This window comes from Chelonia mydas, chromosome 4, assembly GCF_015237465.2.
Source record: "Chelonia mydas isolate rCheMyd1 chromosome 4, rCheMyd1.pri.v2, whole genome shotgun sequence".
Taxonomy (NCBI): Eukaryota; Metazoa; Chordata; order Testudines; family Cheloniidae; genus Chelonia; species Chelonia mydas.
This window is the reverse complement of record NC_057852.1, coordinates 39488779-39506339: the sequence shown is the minus strand read 5'-3', so window position 1 is coordinate 39506339 and position 17561 is coordinate 39488779. Positions and strand designations below refer to the sequence as shown.

At 41.8% G+C, this 17561-nt stretch overlaps 1 protein-coding gene across 3 annotated transcripts in view; it reads left to right on the top strand.

Annotated features, from left to right (window-relative positions):
* Nucleotides 1-10333: 10333 nt before the first annotated feature.
* The window catches only part of PRSS12 (serine protease 12), a 66308-nt gene continuing 59080 nt past the window's right edge, over nucleotides 10334-17561 (top strand). The window contains exon 1 of one of the 3 annotated variants that reach the window (XM_007054444.4): nucleotides 10334-11137. In XM_007054444.4, coding sequence (XP_007054506.2) covers nucleotides 10750-11137 — 388 coding nt within the window. In that variant the 5' untranslated portion in view covers nucleotides 10334-10749. The remainder of the gene's footprint in view (nucleotides 11138-17561) is intronic. The other 2 variants (XM_027833945.3, XM_027833941.3) reach the window with 2 other exon arrangements.

Sequence of the window (17561 nt, the reverse complement as noted above, 5' to 3'; positions counted from 1 at the left end):
CAGCTGATTTGGCTCATCATTGTTTTCAGCTGTGGGAAATCAGCCCTTTTAAAGGACCAAGTGTGTCTATATATTACTGGTCTGAACTTTGTTCTGTTTGCACATTATAAATGTAATCAATTCATGATCACTTGTACCTGAGCTACCATTAATTTTTGTGATCTGTTCCTCTGTATCTGTCAAGATGAGGTCTAATATAGAATTCCCCCATGTTCGATGTAACATTTTTTGTTAGCAAACCATCATCTATAATATTTAGATGATAACATTCCAAGGATGGTTTAGTACTGGCAGCATGAGACCTCCAGCATATATCACTCAAATTGGAGTCACCCATGATCGTGTAGGTTTTCTTCCTACACATTATAGATAGGTGAATAAGAAGCCCGTCATCCCACTCCCTAGTGTGATGTGGTGGTCTGTAGCAGTCACCAACTAATACCCCTTCTTGTTCTTTATAGGTTAAAGCCATGGGCAGCACGTGAACCGCTGGCTGTGGGAGGATAGCCCTAGCCCTGCCCCTTCCGCCTAAGGCCCCGCCCCTTCCATGCCCCCCATCCCTGCTGGAGCCCAGAACTACCCCCTCATAGCCGCCAGCCCCCACCCCAGGCTAGTGACCCCAGCCTCCCTTCCCCCAGCTCCGGAGCGGGCAGCACGGCCACAGCCCTGGAGCACCGGGAGGGCAGGCAGTGCAGCGGCAGTTCCACCCCCAGCCCCGGAGCGATGGGAGAGCAGGCGATGCGACCCCAGCCTTTCCAGCCCTGGGAGGGTGGGTGGCGCAGCCCGAGGCAGGGCCACCCCACAGGGAGATTGGAGCCGCTGTGCCGAGCAAAAGCGGGGTTGCAGGGGGGGCTGGGGGTGGAGTGTTAGCAGGGCCACACCTGGCTGTTTGGGGGAGCACAGCCTCACCAGCCTATGGTACCCGCTGTCCATGGTTAAGGCACTGATCCATAAGCATTCAAGATCATTTTCTTCAGAGTTATCGGTGACTTGGAAACAGGCACCATTTTTTACATAGAGTGCAATATCCTTTGCCTTTTCCCCACTCAATCATTCCTAATAGGTTATAACCATTGATTTAAACACCTCAGTTTTCTGATTTATGTACAGTGGTGCCGTTTCCTCAAATCTTTTAAAAAGATTTTCAGCGGTCTGATTCAAAAAAATAGAAGTAAAACTGACTTTTGGCAGGACATGGAAGTTTTTACACTGTCAGTGTCTCTAGCACTTAGAGACAGACAGAATACTAAATTTAAATATCAAAAAGCACTGGGAGAACTAGATATGATTCTTTCCTGCCCCTAAAGTGAGCAATGCATTCAGAAGTGCTTTGGAAAATGAGGCAACATTTTCCACATTAATCAGGACATTTTACATGGTCTCAATAAATTAAATCTACTTTAATATACTTTAAACAGAGAAGTGCAGAGGGATGTGCCCATAGCTATTGGAAAATTGCAGAAACATAAGCCCACTTTGTGGGGATTTCAACAGATATTTCACAGAAAAGACCTGGGATTTTGTTTCTTTGTTTTGTTCAATAAATAAAACATATAGGGCATAACAATGCATAAGAATGTAGAAAGGGCAAAAGGAGCCTTCCTTCTTTTGCATTCCTACATGTGGGCCAGCTATAGTCACAGGAAGGTGTTCAAGCACTGTGCTAATCTAGAACTGCTGTCAATTCTTAAGGCTAACAAAATTATCCCAGTTCCAACTAGTATTCAACCTTTTTACATATTTGTGTATGGGTCTATTCTGCACGTTTCAAATATTTTTAATTTTATTGTACATCATGTTGATACTTTTTCATATATAAATATACATGATTTCTCATAGAGACAGATTCAAATGCATATATGAGTCAGGGTGTACTTGTTCATGTTCCATTAATATAGTAACTTGATGAAATGAAGATGAATAGAATACTTGAGAAGTTATTGCATTTATTTAGCTGCAGGTTAGTGCTAAAGTAATTCCTCTATCCCTCAGAGATTTTGTAGTTCCTTGGGGAATTTCTCTTATTTACATTTTATATATAAATTGGGTTCAGGTTTCCTAGAGGACATCTGAGAAAGTCCCTGCCGGAAATAGAAATATTAGTAGCCCTAGTATCACTGTTGCTAATCAGAGGCTGACACTTGGACTGGGTGGAAGAAGGAACAAAGAGTGCTCTACTCATCTGTGCCATGAGGTCATTACCGCATATTAATTTACATCTCACAAGAATGAGGTGCCATATTCTGAGTTAGACACTGTTAAGGTACATAGGAAAGGATTCATATCCAAAGGCAGACTGAGTGGGGACACTCACCTCCTAGAGGTTCAGAAAGCAAGAGATCGGTGTGATGTGACTACCTGGACTACTAATAGGTGACTAACTTGTCAAAGCAACTATATTTATAACCCACTGTTTAACTGATAGGGCCTTCTACAGCATTAATGTCAGAAAAATTGTGAAAAATCATCTGTCTTACCTCTATGAACCAGCTGTCCATATCCAGGCACAGTCAGGAGTGCTGGAATTAGAGGCGCTGGGGGAGGCAGCATTGGTTCCCATCATATAAAGGGGTTACAGTTTTGTTCAATGGCTTTCAGCACCCCCACTATAAAAGTTGTTCCAATGCCACTGTGCACAGCTCCCACTGATTTTAGTGGAAGGTTTGAATGAATAAGGACTCTGGCCCTTTAGCAGGCTATGCTAATCAGGAGAAATGTTGCTGGCTTCTGGAAGCCATTTTCTACATGAAAGAGCATAGACACTTCACACAAAGGAGCTTCTCTCACACTGCTGATCTTTGTGTCTGAATCAACAAATGATTTAACAGAATATCTATGGCCAGTGCACTGATTTTTTTTTTAGTCTGGACAGGGTTGTCTCTCCAATATAAGATTCGAATAAATCACTTGTGGAACCTCTTATGAGGGGTGGGTTCAATATATAGCTACCCCCAAAAATCCACACATTCCAGTCATCCCTGTTGAGAAAGAAAAGTCCATGTTTTTTAACCAAACTATTTAATAGATATTATTTGCCATTCTGCCTCTCCAAAATATCCTCCTTGCCTTGTGTATTTCAATTGAATTAAAAGGTGTTTGTGTCTTTAAATGTCCTTTTCTATACAGTAATCACCACTTTTAAATTTCGCCTTTTACCAACAGCTAACACACACCACAGTATATGTAATATTATACCTATTTTGTAATATAAGGAAATAATACATAACTCAGAAACCATCATGTGGTAATTATTGCTACCAGTATAGTCAGTTGTATGTGCAGTTACCATGAGTGTATGTGCAACTGTGGCAATTGCATGTACAAATTACAGCTCCAATCCTCCCAGACTTATTCATGTACATTTATGCACATACTTTATGCACTGAGAGTCATCCCACTGAAGTCAATGGGCTATTCAATGTACATAAAGTCAAGCATATGCGTATGTATCTGCAGAATTGGGAACTTAAAGAGTATGTATTTTTGATTGTGAAAATGCTTGCACACACTTCTGGAAATTTGGCTTTACTTTCCAGTAATGTGCAAAATACAGCCAATGAAAGAAAAACTTGTATTTGAAACTGAGGTTTTAACATGCTGTTACAGATATAAAATGGTCTTACTTTTGTGAAAATTTTCTAACTGAAAGTTTTTCTCTGTAGGGCCATTTATCAAGCAGAAATTGCTCCACATTTCATATAATAATTCAAATGTTTACTTTTTTTTTCTATGCAAAAATTATAGTTCCTTTGAAATTCATATACAAATACTTTTGAGGGGTCAAAATGATCTGAATCAAAATGGCAAAAGTTTTCACTCACCATTTCACACAACAAGCATTCACTGATTTCACATAGCTCAATATTCTATTTAATTTTCAACGAAATTATTTCACATATGCCTATATAAGCCAACTTTTATTATACCCATGTCACTAAAGAGTTACAGTAAATCAAGTCTTTTATGTTTAAATACGAATCTTGTTTGCCTTGTACAAGATAGTATTTAATAGTTTAAAAAAGTTTCTCCTATGATCTCATTATGACATAGACTGTGTCATGCAGTAATGGAAATCCCATCAATTACCGCCTGTTCAACTATAGCCTGTGTAATGCAGGGTCACCCTGTTGAGTTTATTTATGATCACAGACAAAAGGCCTATTCTCTTCCATACAAGTGTAAAACTAAATACATCTATAACTCAGACTTGGCAGGACTCCAAATTTCTACTGTCTATGATAGTTTGTTAGAGATAATGGAATTAAAGAGGATAATTTATTTTGCAGAAGCACTGACTTACAGCCTAAATATTTTGAATCATATATGGGAGTGGTTCTCAAACTGTTTCATATTGTGGACCATTTCTTAAGGTAGAGATCGTCTTGTACACGATCCCTCCACCGATCCTCCCAATCCTGATTCCAAACCTTCCCTACCGCTATTATAAGGCCTGTGCCAATGCCCATTAAGGTCAATGGGAGTTTTTGCATTGACTTAGTTAGGTGTTCAGTTGGGCCCACCATGCTTGGTTACATTAAAAAGCAATAATGCAGGGAAGTATTAGGAAGTTATAAACTCACTTCAATGTGATGTATGTGCCTGTTTGGTTGCATTCCCCCTCCCCACACATTAGTTCCCCGGAAATTTTACATATGATAGAATCATAGAAATTGCAGGGCTGGACATGTTAGTATCAAACTTTCCCATGCAGCCTGATCTAATCTAATTTCCATGACCGCTTGTTCTAATCTTTCATATTTAGGCTGCTTGTTTGAATCTAGACCTGGTCAGTAGGGACCAAAAATTATTTGGCTAACATTAAATGAGTTAGAAGTCTCAATATGGTTCCTAGTAAACGAACTGTCCAGATCACAAAATTCACCCACCACTCCAGCTTCTTATCCCTAGAGCTGGTCAGGTCACAGTCAGGGTTGAAACTCAAAGATGGCGGTTGCTACATTCCTGATTCCAGTGCAATACTTGTTCAGTTGATAAATAGAGGACTTCACTCTTCATGTCTGCCAATCTGACTTTTTCATAACCATTTGCTAAAATAAATAAATAAATAAGATGTGTTATATGTGCTGACTCCCATTTAAGAAGACTGAAAATCTGAAGAACAAATGACGATGAAGTAACCCTGTACATATGAAATGGGTGTGGTACAATCATTTTCCATATCCAGCCTAAGAGGAGTAAATTTGTCTGAGCTCTGTCACCCCCTCTCTACTGCCCACAGGGCCCTTTTTCTGCTTTGTGCAGGGTGGAAAAGGAGTAAGAAGGTCTTGTAGAACTGAGTAACATGAGGAGTAACTATAGTTACACTCTATAGTTTGAGCACAGGTGGCCAGTTATGTAACATGCGCAAGCAGAAATCCTGTCGCTTGCCTTAGAGATTTGAACACCTAAAGTTTTGTTTTTTTTTTAATCATTTTTTGGGCAGGATTTGGGCAAATCCTACTCTTCAGTCCACAGTGTGGAGTTCTTCTGTGTTCTTCTGGATCTGTGTTGCATATTCTGCCCTTGTTCCTCCCATAGGCAACACTGGACATTCTACACACAGAACAAATACAGGATATGCAAGAGAGAAAGCTATAGTGCAGATATAAGACCACTGCAGTGGAGACCAGAAAGAATAATGTTGCCCTTTGATTGTTTTAATAAATACTGGGTGTGGAACAAATGGTTTAATACACAACACTTGTATTTATTTAGCAAACTATGTTGGTCACTTTGTGTTTGGATTTTACTTTTCAGCGTGGGGTGAGAAGAGATTTGAGATGTATATATTTTAAAGGTTATGATTTTATTAACATACATTTGGTCTGATAAACGATTTTAAAAAAATCAAAACTATAAAAGCTGCTATTTTAAGTAAGCTCCGCTGTATGACTCATTAAACAAAACCAAAATAATCACTTCTTGTGACATCATTCAGGGATCAATTAAATAAAATTCACACTTTTTTTGCTTTGGAGTAGGCCAAATGAATCCAAGGAATAAATCAGTAGATGTTTTCCATTTTTCTAATTTTGACAATAAATAAGATTCCTGCTTTTTAATATTCACAATTCATGATTCTATTGACTGCCAGTAACATCAGTGAGAGCAAGATTGGGCTACAAAATGTTTTCTTTACCTATGGCCCAAGCCTGCTCCCTTTTGTGTCAGGGCAAATAAATCAGAACTGGATCAGGTCCCTACTTCTGAACATTAACTCTTGAATGTTGACATCAATGGGAGCTGCTGGTGCTCAGCACATTTGACAGTCATGCACAAGATATCTCAGTAATGGAGGCAGTCAAATTTAGTGACTACTTATGAAAATTTTGACCTGGGAATTGTGCTATTGATTTCAATGGGAGAAGCACAGGGCCCTTACTCCCCAGTCAAATTTTAAATTCTTGCTACTGAACACTCTTTAAATGAATGTGGACGAACTGATTCTTTCGAGCTGGTCAGATCACACAAGCTAATCATTCTCTTGGTTTTTTGCCTTGTAAATAATTTGATGTTTGGACCATGAAATGCTTAGGCATGGACAAAGCCCAGCCAATCCTGTTGGCATTTCATACGTACTAAGGCCCTAGTCCTGCAACTGACTCCACGTAGGTAGACCTGTGCACCCACATAGAGCCCCACGGGCTGTATGCAGGTAATTATATCTATCGTTACAATCATTTGCAGGATCAGGGCTTAAGAGCAAAACCTGCCTTACTCATGCAAGTAGTTCCACTGACTTCAATGGGACTGCTAGTAATAGCACTCCTCCTTAATAGGACCACTTGCTCACAGTGAGCAAGATTTGGTCCTTAAGTTTATGTTAATTTATCTGGTGATATGTGTTTTGCAGAAGAAAGAATGGCTTTTGACTTCAGTGGGAGCTGAATCTTTTATTTCAATGTCACTTTAATGGATATTTTTGATAGTTAAAATTGCTTTGTCTCCCAATTTAAAAAGACAAAGAAAGTCCATTCTCTACGTACATAATTACAGCCCTTGTTAAACACAGATTTATTTATTTTAAAAGGTTATTATTTTCTCACCATTCTGTGATAGCACACACCTTTTCAGAAACGGTTATCATTCAGGGATTAGCAATGTATTTTAACACACAAATGTATGATACCATTGGAAGTTTACGAAGTTATCTGATTTGCTTTTCTTATTTTCATAATTTGGTGATGTTATTGAACAAAACTTTTTCTTTCCTCTGTGTACAAGATTGTACCAATTTTCACATAAAACAGCAAAATCATTTTAGGGGAAACCAGATTCACTCAGAACTTTTAATATTTGGTACCTTCATTCAGGAATCCTTGCCATACAAGTCTAATATGAGAAGCCTGAAAGACTAGTTGATTTCTTGTTTACAATTATGATTTTTTTAAAAAGAATCCTTTAGAGTTCTTGAAGCATATAATGTAATTTCATTTTAAACACAATATAACTGTCATAATTATTTTTCATTTTCATTTTTTAGAATGCTCCTGGTAGGGCCATCCAAGCTGCTAGAGAAAAAGCAGTTTAAGTTGGGGGTTGAGCAGTAGGCCAACAACCTATGTAAATGAGCCAAGTTTTAGAAACAAGGTAGCCATTCCACAAACAGTATGGTAGACATGAATGGCAGAATCTTTTTCACGCCCCAAGTGACATTTGATAGCACAGATTCAGATTCAAAAATATTCAACAGATAGGGCCTTCTCCTACTTATTCTGAAATCAATGTAATTGTCTTAAATGGGAGCAAGATTGGGCCCCTAGTTGGTAAATCTCAATATATGGAACATCAAGAGATCTTTCATCTTACTGCGAGCTAATTTATAACCATTGTTTTAAAACTGAAGCCTTTTTTACTAGTAGGATTACAAAGATTATAGCCAACCATGGTAAACATAATAAAAATAGTTTAGGACCAAACCTACACATGTGAGTAATCCCAAACTGAGCCACCTTGTGTTTTGAGGAGGGGATCATTGAGGAGGCAGGGAAAGGAGATGCATTTACTTTTCTGAGGCTTGCCTTCTTGTTTCTTTGGGGAGAAGGGGAGTATTATGTGGGATGCACCAGTGCTGAAGCCCCAATTACATCCCAAACCCACCCTCTGTGGAGATATTTCCACTAGGAGCCACAGGGTAATACCAGGGAGGGGGCTTGGATGCCTCAGATGGAACACTCTTTATTGTACACAGGAAGATCATATAATGCAAGATACCCTGCAGGCTCACACATCTTGGAGAGACAAACTGAACTACAATGCTAAAGTAACCAAGAGACTAAAAGCATTGCCTCAAGTCTGGCAGCATAGGTCCTGCTGGCAAGCTTCACCACACAATTCTACCAATTCCCTTCAGTCTTGACCTGCAGAACCCCTGCTTTCCGGTCATGGGCAAAGAAAAAAAGCCTTCAGGTTAGGGAAAACTGTACATTGGTTTTATTATGATGTCCAAAAATGTTCTCTAGGAAATAGGATAACACTGCCCAAGTTGGGTGAGTATGATTTGACGCATAGGGTAAAATCAAGCATATTAATGCACTAGGCTAACTAGCCATCATTATAAAGTGGTATACTTACACACAATTTACAAGTGATCATAGTGATTTTGCTCCTAGGCTGAAGTCTTGTATGTCAGATTTCAGTATAGAATTTTTTAAAGTCATCTTATAACCCTTTTCAGTTCTGATAGACTCATAACTACACCAATGCAAATATATATGCTCTAAAAGAGAGAACAATATATGCATTCAAATTCATATTATAGTTCAATGATTACGTGCAAGGGGGTAAAAATAAAGTTGCTGTGGAAAACTTAAATGGGAATTTCTTGATCTTTAATATACCAAACACAGAGCTGCAAAAATGATTTAATCAGAGAGAAGCAAAACTAAAACCCTGGATCCAGATACCACAAGCATTGTCATTCATGTCTGAACGCCAGGAATCCTGATCAGACTGAAATTTTGTGCCTTGAGCCCCTCTCTATTTATGAATAAAAGCTTAAACCCATAACTGTTTTGCCCCTTTCACTCAGTCAGGGACAACTGTCACAGACGTACTGCTGTGGGATGTGATGATATGTGTTGGGGACTTTGTGGAGAACTGGAAAGTGCAATTGAAGAAGAAAACTAATCTCTCTCTCTCTCTCACTCTCTGTGGACATCTAATACAAGAGCAACCTGAGTGTGGACAGGTTCAACCCAGAATGACACTGCCTACCAGCAACAAACATTGGGGAGTGAGGGAGGAGGAAAACTACAGAGGAGAATCCAGAGATTCATACTACAGACAGAGCTGCCAAGTAAAGCACACTTCTTTAACCAAAGAGCCTCAGACTTTGTAAAATATGAATAGAATAGATTTAAAAAAACAATGACAATGGGTTTGTGCGTGCCTGTTTTAAAAGAACAGTCTGTAACAAAAAGGCAAACTGATGGCCAACCTGATAAAAGGAGCAAATCAAGGATTACTAGATCATGTGGAACCCCAATGCCTGAGGATGGGAGCATTACTATTATGCAAAACACATGGTTCTGGGGGAGGCAGGAAGCACTTGAAGACATTTTCCCCTTCTGCATTTGTTTTCAGCCCCTTTGTGTTTTCCAGACCTGTTTGGGAATCTTTGGCCTCTCTCTCTCCCAGATCCTGGTGCTGGGTGTATTTCTCTGTCTTTCAACCTAGACACTCCCCATTCCCGAAGTTTCATTGTGAATTGGTGTCCAGGCTCCTCCTGCATCTCTTTGTGAAGGTGTCAAAGAGACTGTAAGATTCCCCCGGGAGGTTGGGGTAGGGGGTCCCGTGTGACAGGGAAGATGTGATGAAGGGAGAGAAAGAAAGGTTGAGAGAGGAGGACCAAAGTGAGCGAATTTGCTGGGTGCAGACAAGGTGGGGGAAGAGCAGACGGGGCTCCAAGGGAGGAAGGGTACTGGGGAGAAAGCAAAGGGGGATTTCGGGGGACGGGGGCAGCAGAGACTCCAGGAAGAGAAGCAGGAGAGGGTGTGGAAGAGGAAGAGTTGCGGGGGGGGGACCAAGGCAGGGAGGGATTTGGGGTCGCAGCAGAGAGGGGATGAGAGGGAGATGGGGTGGGGATGGGGACCGCATCAGTGGCTTGAGGAGGGAGTGGGGGGGAGGCAGGAGTCAGGGATGATGGAACAATTTTTATAGTGTGGTACTGAGAACCATTTAACCAAACTGCAAACCCTGTATTTAATGGAAACCACTTCGATCCAAGGGGTGCCCCAGCACCAATGCGGGGGGGGACCCCGGAGAGGCTCCCTGGGATGTTCACACCTACTCTCCGGGCTGCTGTTTATTGTCTTCCATGCCCCCAAAGGGGGGCGCCCAGCGGAGCGGGCGGGAGGAAGCGGAACTGGCCCTCCGTGGGTGCCTGGTGTGGGCTGCCCAGCTGCTGGGGTGGCAGGAGAGTGAGGCCACCCCATGTTCTGCAAGGGAGCGTGCATGTGTGTGGGGGGGTAGGCTAACGGCCCGCACCCTGGGGTGGCGAGGTGCTGCCAAGGCAGGTAGCAGCAATTCTCGCGTCCCCCCCCCCTTCTCCCGGGGAGCCGAGCGGCTCCGCTCCGGGGGCAAGTACCGCCGCACCGCTGCTCCGGAGCGTGAGCCGGCCAGGGGGAGGGTGTGTGCGCGCCGGGGGAGGTGGGGGCAGGATTAGAGGGAAGCGGCGGCCCCGCCCTCCCCCTTCACACTGGGATAGAGCCGAGGGGGAGATGGCCCGGGAGAGGCGGCACTGGCACCATGACATTACCCAGCCTGCTGGTGGCTCTGATTTTAGGGACGACCCCCGCAGCTGGCAGCTTTGACGCGGCCTCTCTTAACCCTTCCCTTGCCCCTGCTCGTGGCCCGCAGCATCCCCGCTCGCCCCACGCCGCGCCGGCCCCCCAGCACCAGCCCGGCTGCCCGGGGGGCGAAGGGCCAGGGGGGCGCTTTGTCAACGTGACCGAGTTCGGCGCCGAGTGCCTGCCCTGGGCGGAGGTGCCCGCTTTCCTGCAGAAGACCCCGCAGGGGAAGGGGCTGTGGGGCCAGCACAACTTCTGCAGGAACCCCGACGGCAGGAGCAGACCCTGGTGCTTCTACCGGAACAGCCGGGGCAGGGTAGACTGGGGCTACTGTGACTGCAAACAAGGTGAGCGTGCGCGCCTGAGGGGGGGGCAGAGCGCTGCACGGGCAGCAGCGGGCACGCGGGCTCCAGCCTATCCTCAGCCGGATACCTGTGGAGGCGGCTGCATCGATTGCGTGGGTGGTGGGTGTGTGCTGCTCGCAGCTGGGTGTATTGCGTGCCTGTCGAGATTGCGGTGCGCGTGGGTTGATTGCGTGCCGAGGGGTGGGGGTGCGTGTAGCGGCTGCTTGTGTGCTGGCTCCACGGTGTCTTGTGTGTGTCCGTTTGGTTGCTATGCGTGAGTGTGTTGGCTGCTGTGTGTTTTGTCTGGGTTGGTGTGTGTGGTTGATATGGGTGTGCTGAGCAGTTCATGTGCCCGCACTGGGGTGTGCTGGTGTATTGAACGCGTTTCCCTAGGGGAAGGCTGTAACGAACTGGCTGTGCTATTACAGAGTGTACACGTCTTAAGTGTGTGCAAGTGATCATTTCTGTAAAGGGGATTTTGGCAGAGCCATATTTCACTAGAAGGGAATTTTGTACAGATAGATAATGACTTTCCTTTGGTGAGTCTTAGCTAAGCTGAACTCCCCGAATCTCATTTTCACTTCACTGTAGAAGTGGGTGAGGTTAACACCAATTTCCCTGCTAACAGACCTTTCAGGGAATAGGACATTGAAAAATATATATCTCTTATATATATATATATAAAAGACAGCATACTTAAGAGATATTCTGATAGCATGTTTTTAACCTTTTAAGGTAATAGTACATTTGTTTTGCGGCATAAACATTGTGTCCTTTTTTCTGGTAATATATTTCTTATACTGTTTGAACTGAAAAGTTGTATCAAGTATACCACTAATTCAATTTACAATAATCTCCTTTTTGCACTTTGGTGCACTTCTCTAGAAATTTGCTAAGCAAAATAGGAAGCAATTGTTTTAATCAAGCAGCTTGCAGCTATTCTCTTTCAATTTATTTTTTAAGTCTTGGGAAAATTGGGTGTACAAGTTAATGCTTCTGCTTGACAACTTGTATGTGTGTAACCAGCCCAGAGGGCCAGATATTGCATGCACTTATTTACTCACAAAACTCCCGTTGGTTTTAATGGGAGTTTTGCCTGAGTGAGGACTGAGGAGGGATTTCAGTAGTAGATCAGCCATAAATGTCACCGCCCTTAGGAGCATTCCAGGGGGTCAAATTTGTACATGGATAATCGGATCTTTAATTATTGCCCTAGCTGTAAACATTTCCTTCTAGATCAGGCAAGTCTGCTTTCTGTTTACATCTATTTTCCCCAAAAATAAGTTTAAACTTTTGTAAAGAAATAAAAAAGTTAGGAGACCTGTTGTTGTACAAGTTCCCTTTCATGTCTTTTGTAACATCAGAGTGTAGGTATAGGAGTATATTTTTATTTGATTTTGTTTACTTGGGTTTTCTTATACTTTTTCTTTCTTTTTTAAGGATTGATTTCCTTTTCAGATCCTACAACAATAGTAGTTAGGAGTGCTTTTCTCTCTCTTTCAACAATAATTGCAGTGTGTGTGTGTGTGAGAGGTTGGGAATGAGAAAGAGAAGGTGATGTGAATTATGAGATAATTATACCTTTTGCTATGATGCATAATGTGACATGTATGTGGAGAATAACAGCTACATTGTTTGTTTATACATAAATAAAAGTGATGGACTCCCTTCATTCACCTATTTGAAATTTATGTTCAAAATCAAACACTGTTTTCTGTACCCTTACAAGAAGATAGAAAGTGGTTATGTATTACAGGTGTTTCCTTGGGGAGAGTACCAGGCAGCTCATAAGGGAGTTGAGAGAGAATAAATCAACTACTACACCCCTTATTATACAGTCCTAATTTTGATGAAGGGTTTGCATGTTGGCCTTTGTATTTATTTTTTCATTTTAATAGTTCTTTTCCCAATTTTTCAATCTGGTTCCCAATGGTCTTTGTGAGCATCTTAGACCAATAGAGTCAGGAGCTTTTAATGTGTCAGATTCTACAAAAAACCCTAATCTGCTTCCATTTAGATCAATGGCAAAACTCCCTTTAAATTCAATGGGAGTTTTATTTCAGCAGAATGCTCTTAAAAGGACTGCAAGATTTGGTCTAAACTTGGCTTCTTCTCTGTTGATTTAAGCTACCACTTTACAAAAAGGAAATTTACGTCTAGTACCAGTCAAGATAGAGGACATAGCTATTGGTTAGTAGCTAACTCTTTTCTGGTCCTTTTGAAATTAATAGCAAACTCCCATTAATTCTAATGGGACAAGTGTCTAAAGCCTTCGTCAAGAAATACCAAAAATTCTAGGCAGTGTGTTCAGAATGTGTCTGATGGAACATGGCAACAAGTCAGCCCCACTTTTTACAAAGACTAATATAACACTGACTCAAAATAAATAGTTTTCCATAAAAAGAAAGCTATGTCAAAGATGTGATTTACATGAATAAAAGACAGGATGTTCAGAGTTAATCTCACTCAGTCTATCACTCACAGTGCACATGTGGTATGGAAGCTCATGCATAGTTTTTTTTTAAATTATTTTTTACAGGACTCAACGTTTATTTAAAAAGCCCAAAGTCACAAACAAAACCATGGTGTAATAGTGAGGCTCTTCAACAGCCAGGCAACACCCCAGGTACAGCAAGGACTAAGACTCTGCAGGACTGACTGAGCTAAGGGCCAGGAGTGCAGACAGGCACTTGCAAGTGACCAGTAAGATCTTGCTTTGCTTCTCTAAGTTATACCAGCAACTATGCTTTAGAGGAGCAGACAAGATTGTAAATTACATATTTTAAACTCCTGTCCCTACTCCAGAGCTGCACAAGCAGCCAGGAGGCCTTTGATGGCTGTTGTATTTCTCAGGCGTCTGTGCTCTAGAGCAGCCTCAGCTGTAATGACAACTGGAGGCAGAAGTCTGAGCTTGACATGCTGCACTTACTCTTAGTGAGAAATCCTGCAGAGTTGGCCACTATTTTCTTGCTGCCCTGTATCAGGACAGAACAGCCATTCCAGCCCAGAAGATATAAGGAATGAACAAATGTTAAACAGCCGATCTCAGGGGGATTGCCTTTTGCTGAAACTTGGCTTCCACGCCACATCCCCATCCAAAGGGCCAGGACAGGACTAACTGCAGAGGGACACAGCCCCTCTGTGTGCTGGGACAGATTAGGCAATTAGTAGATTATAGTCTGGTGATTGGTTTTCTGCATCTGAATGATCTTGCCAAAGCCACCTCTTCCCACATCATGGTCTGTCCGGTACTCGTCTCCGCACCTGTCCTCCAGTCTTTCCTCTCCCAAATTGTCGTCCCTCCTTAAACCCTGCATCCCAGTCAGTCCTGATGATCCGGTCGTCCAGTTGGGTGCCACTGATAAACCTCATTGCATGCTCAGCATCTGCTCTTGTGTAATATTCCACAAAGCAGAAGCCACAAGGTGCCTGCAATAGCTAGACACTATGGGATATGTAAAGCCTTACTCTGAGTTTCTGGCTTTAAGTTTGTCTTATCCTTAATGTTAATAGGACAGACCTTTTGTGCATGTGTGTGTGCACTTAACTGCTTTATGTTTTAACATTAGTCAAACAAAAAAAAATCTCATTTAAATTGTGCTTTGTCTGATCAGTGTAATCCCAGTTTTTATAATTTAAAATATTTATTTAATTTCCTTCCTTCTGAATTGATAAACATTTGGATGTTACTTACTTTTTGAAAGCAACCTAACAAAAAAAGTGTTCATGATTAGCCAAAGAAACCATAAATTAAAATAAACGACTACAATACTACCCTGTCAAAATACTTAGTAAGAAAATGTTAATATAAACAATGTTATGGTTGTACAACATAAAACTGCTCTAATGTTTCGTTTGAGAATCTCAGAGAGAGGTGTTCTTTCGCCTCCATTTTTCAAATGGGGAAAACAGGTCAGAGAGGTTAAGTGACTTACTCAAGATTGCATAAATTAGTGGCAGAGCTGAAAATAAATTCCAGGTCTACAGAATTTCAGGGCCTGATTTTCTTCTCATTTATACCAGTTGTGTCAGAGTAACTACATTAAAGCCCGTTGAGTTACCACCACTTTATACATTTGTGAAAGCACGATTAAGCCCCTGGCTGATCAGTGTATACTTTCTCCCTGTAATGTTATAGTCTATAAATTTGAGGAATTTAAAAAAAAAAAGCATGGGTTAAAAATTATACCTGAAAGTTATATTTCTCTCTCAGACAGAAGCAACTCCTTTGGAGCCATTCTGATTACAGTTCTACACTATCCCCTGATTATCCAATTAGCTAGATAACTGCAGCTCCATTACATGCCTATCATTTCAATTTATTTTTAAAGGAGTCTTAAGCCATTAATCATTGACATGATGAACTGTAGTGCTCCAAACAACTATTTCAACTAATACATTCAGTATTTAGAAATCTTCCATCTTAAAGATCCCTGAATGTGCAGTAAGACTGTATACTAAAATCCCTTGCTAGTTCTTGAAAAAGTAGTTCTCATAGATGCACAATATCCATTTTTTCCCCAAGGGTAAACTACTTGGATTAGATCATCATTTTAGACTGAGTTTAATGCTCATGAAAATGAGGTATTAATAGCACTGGCTACAGGGAGACATAGTCTGATCCAATACCCACTGACATCAATGAGAGTCTTTCCATTGACTTCAGCAGACATTGGATCAGGTCCCCAGCACACCTTGAAGTCAACGAAAAGATTCCCATTGACTCCAATGGATGTTTGATTGGGCCCATAACATAAGCAGTTCTTGCACTAACATCCCCATACAGACCAGTCAATGCAGTTCAGTCCTTAATTAGGACAGGCCCAGTTTTGCAAGTCCTGGATCATTCTCTATCTTTGCTGAATTACTGAAGGGGGTTAAATGGTGTGGAAAAATGACCATTACATATAAGGATAAGACCACTAAACTAATTTTCAGTTTGGATCTAACTAGCAATTGATCCCAGGCCTTCAGGGATGAAAGACTAGTGCAATGACTTTCCAGGGCACTACCCACTCCAACATTTGACTTTAAAACATATGTTTTTAACAGTTCATTAAGTACTAGCCCACAATGTGTTGTATAGTATATCCTAAAATGTAAATGAAAATACAGATGTTACATGTTTGCATATGATTCCAAACTTAAGATATTTCTTGTGCTTTGCTCTACCATTGTAACTTCAGAACAGCTAGCATCAGAACTAAGGGTATCAAGTATCAGCCTCCATCCTGCTTCTCAAAAATAGATTTACATCCAAGTTACAAACCTTTGAACATAGTAGCTGTCTAGAAAGGAAATGCTGGCACACCTTTAGCTAACACCATAAACACGTCTGCTGTAAAATTTGCACATAAGCAATTGGAAGTGATCCACATCTCATTTGATTCAAATAGAATCTATCCTGACACTTGTTCTCGGTGAGATGTAGGATACAGACAGCTAGAATCTTTGGATTTAGGAGCAAACTAACAAGAGGGGCAAGTGGGACAGTCATACTGTTTATACAAGCTGCAAGAAACATGAAGCCCATCTGTTCTTTAGAGTTAATTAAAAGTTGGTTGAGAGTTTTTTCCCTGTGTCTCATCCTGAGCCTATGTGGCAGGTGTTGCAGAGCAAGTCTCAGCAATAGCTGAACAGATACCCTTACTTGCATTTAGAAGCAAACCCAACCTGGTTTAAACGGTAACACCAGCTATGAAACTCATCTGACTTGGGGCAGATCCCAGAGCAACTAAAATTACCAAACTGTATATAAACATAATTGACTGTCAGTAACCTTGGATGAAACTGATTGAGAAACACAATACAAATTTCAGAGTAACAGCCGTGTTAGTCTGTATTCGCAAAAAGAAAAGGAGTACTTGTGGCACCTTAGAGACTAACCAATTTATTTGAGCATAAGCTTTCGTGAGCTACAGCTCACTTCATCGGATGTTTTTCCTCGGTAATATAAAACACGTAGAAGTGAAAGGGAGTTTCTGTTGAGAGTGTGGGTTTATAGTCCTGTATATGTGATTTTTCTGATCCTCTTTCTCCATTCTGAACTAGATTAAGGCACCTAGAGATACACGAGGACATGCACCCCTGACCCGTCTCCTACGCAGTAGCCCTGGCCTTGTGCCTCATCCCCATGCCATGGGGCTTTCTCCCTTCCCAGACAGGCAGAGCCCCATTTCTTCCTCCCAAGATTGGCAACAAGGTCTCCCTTCCCTTGAGAGCATAGGGGGTGGCAGCACAGGTCCACTCTCCCACACACAGAGGCCGGGGGTTAAACTACTTAGGGAAAGAGCAGACTCGCAGTACTCTTCTCCTACCATGCACAGAGTCCTCTACCGGGATAGTGTTGATGGGGCTCCTTAGAACAGTGTCTTGGTGATAACACCCAATCGAGATGCACCTCTTAGAGCACTCTCTCAGGCAACCT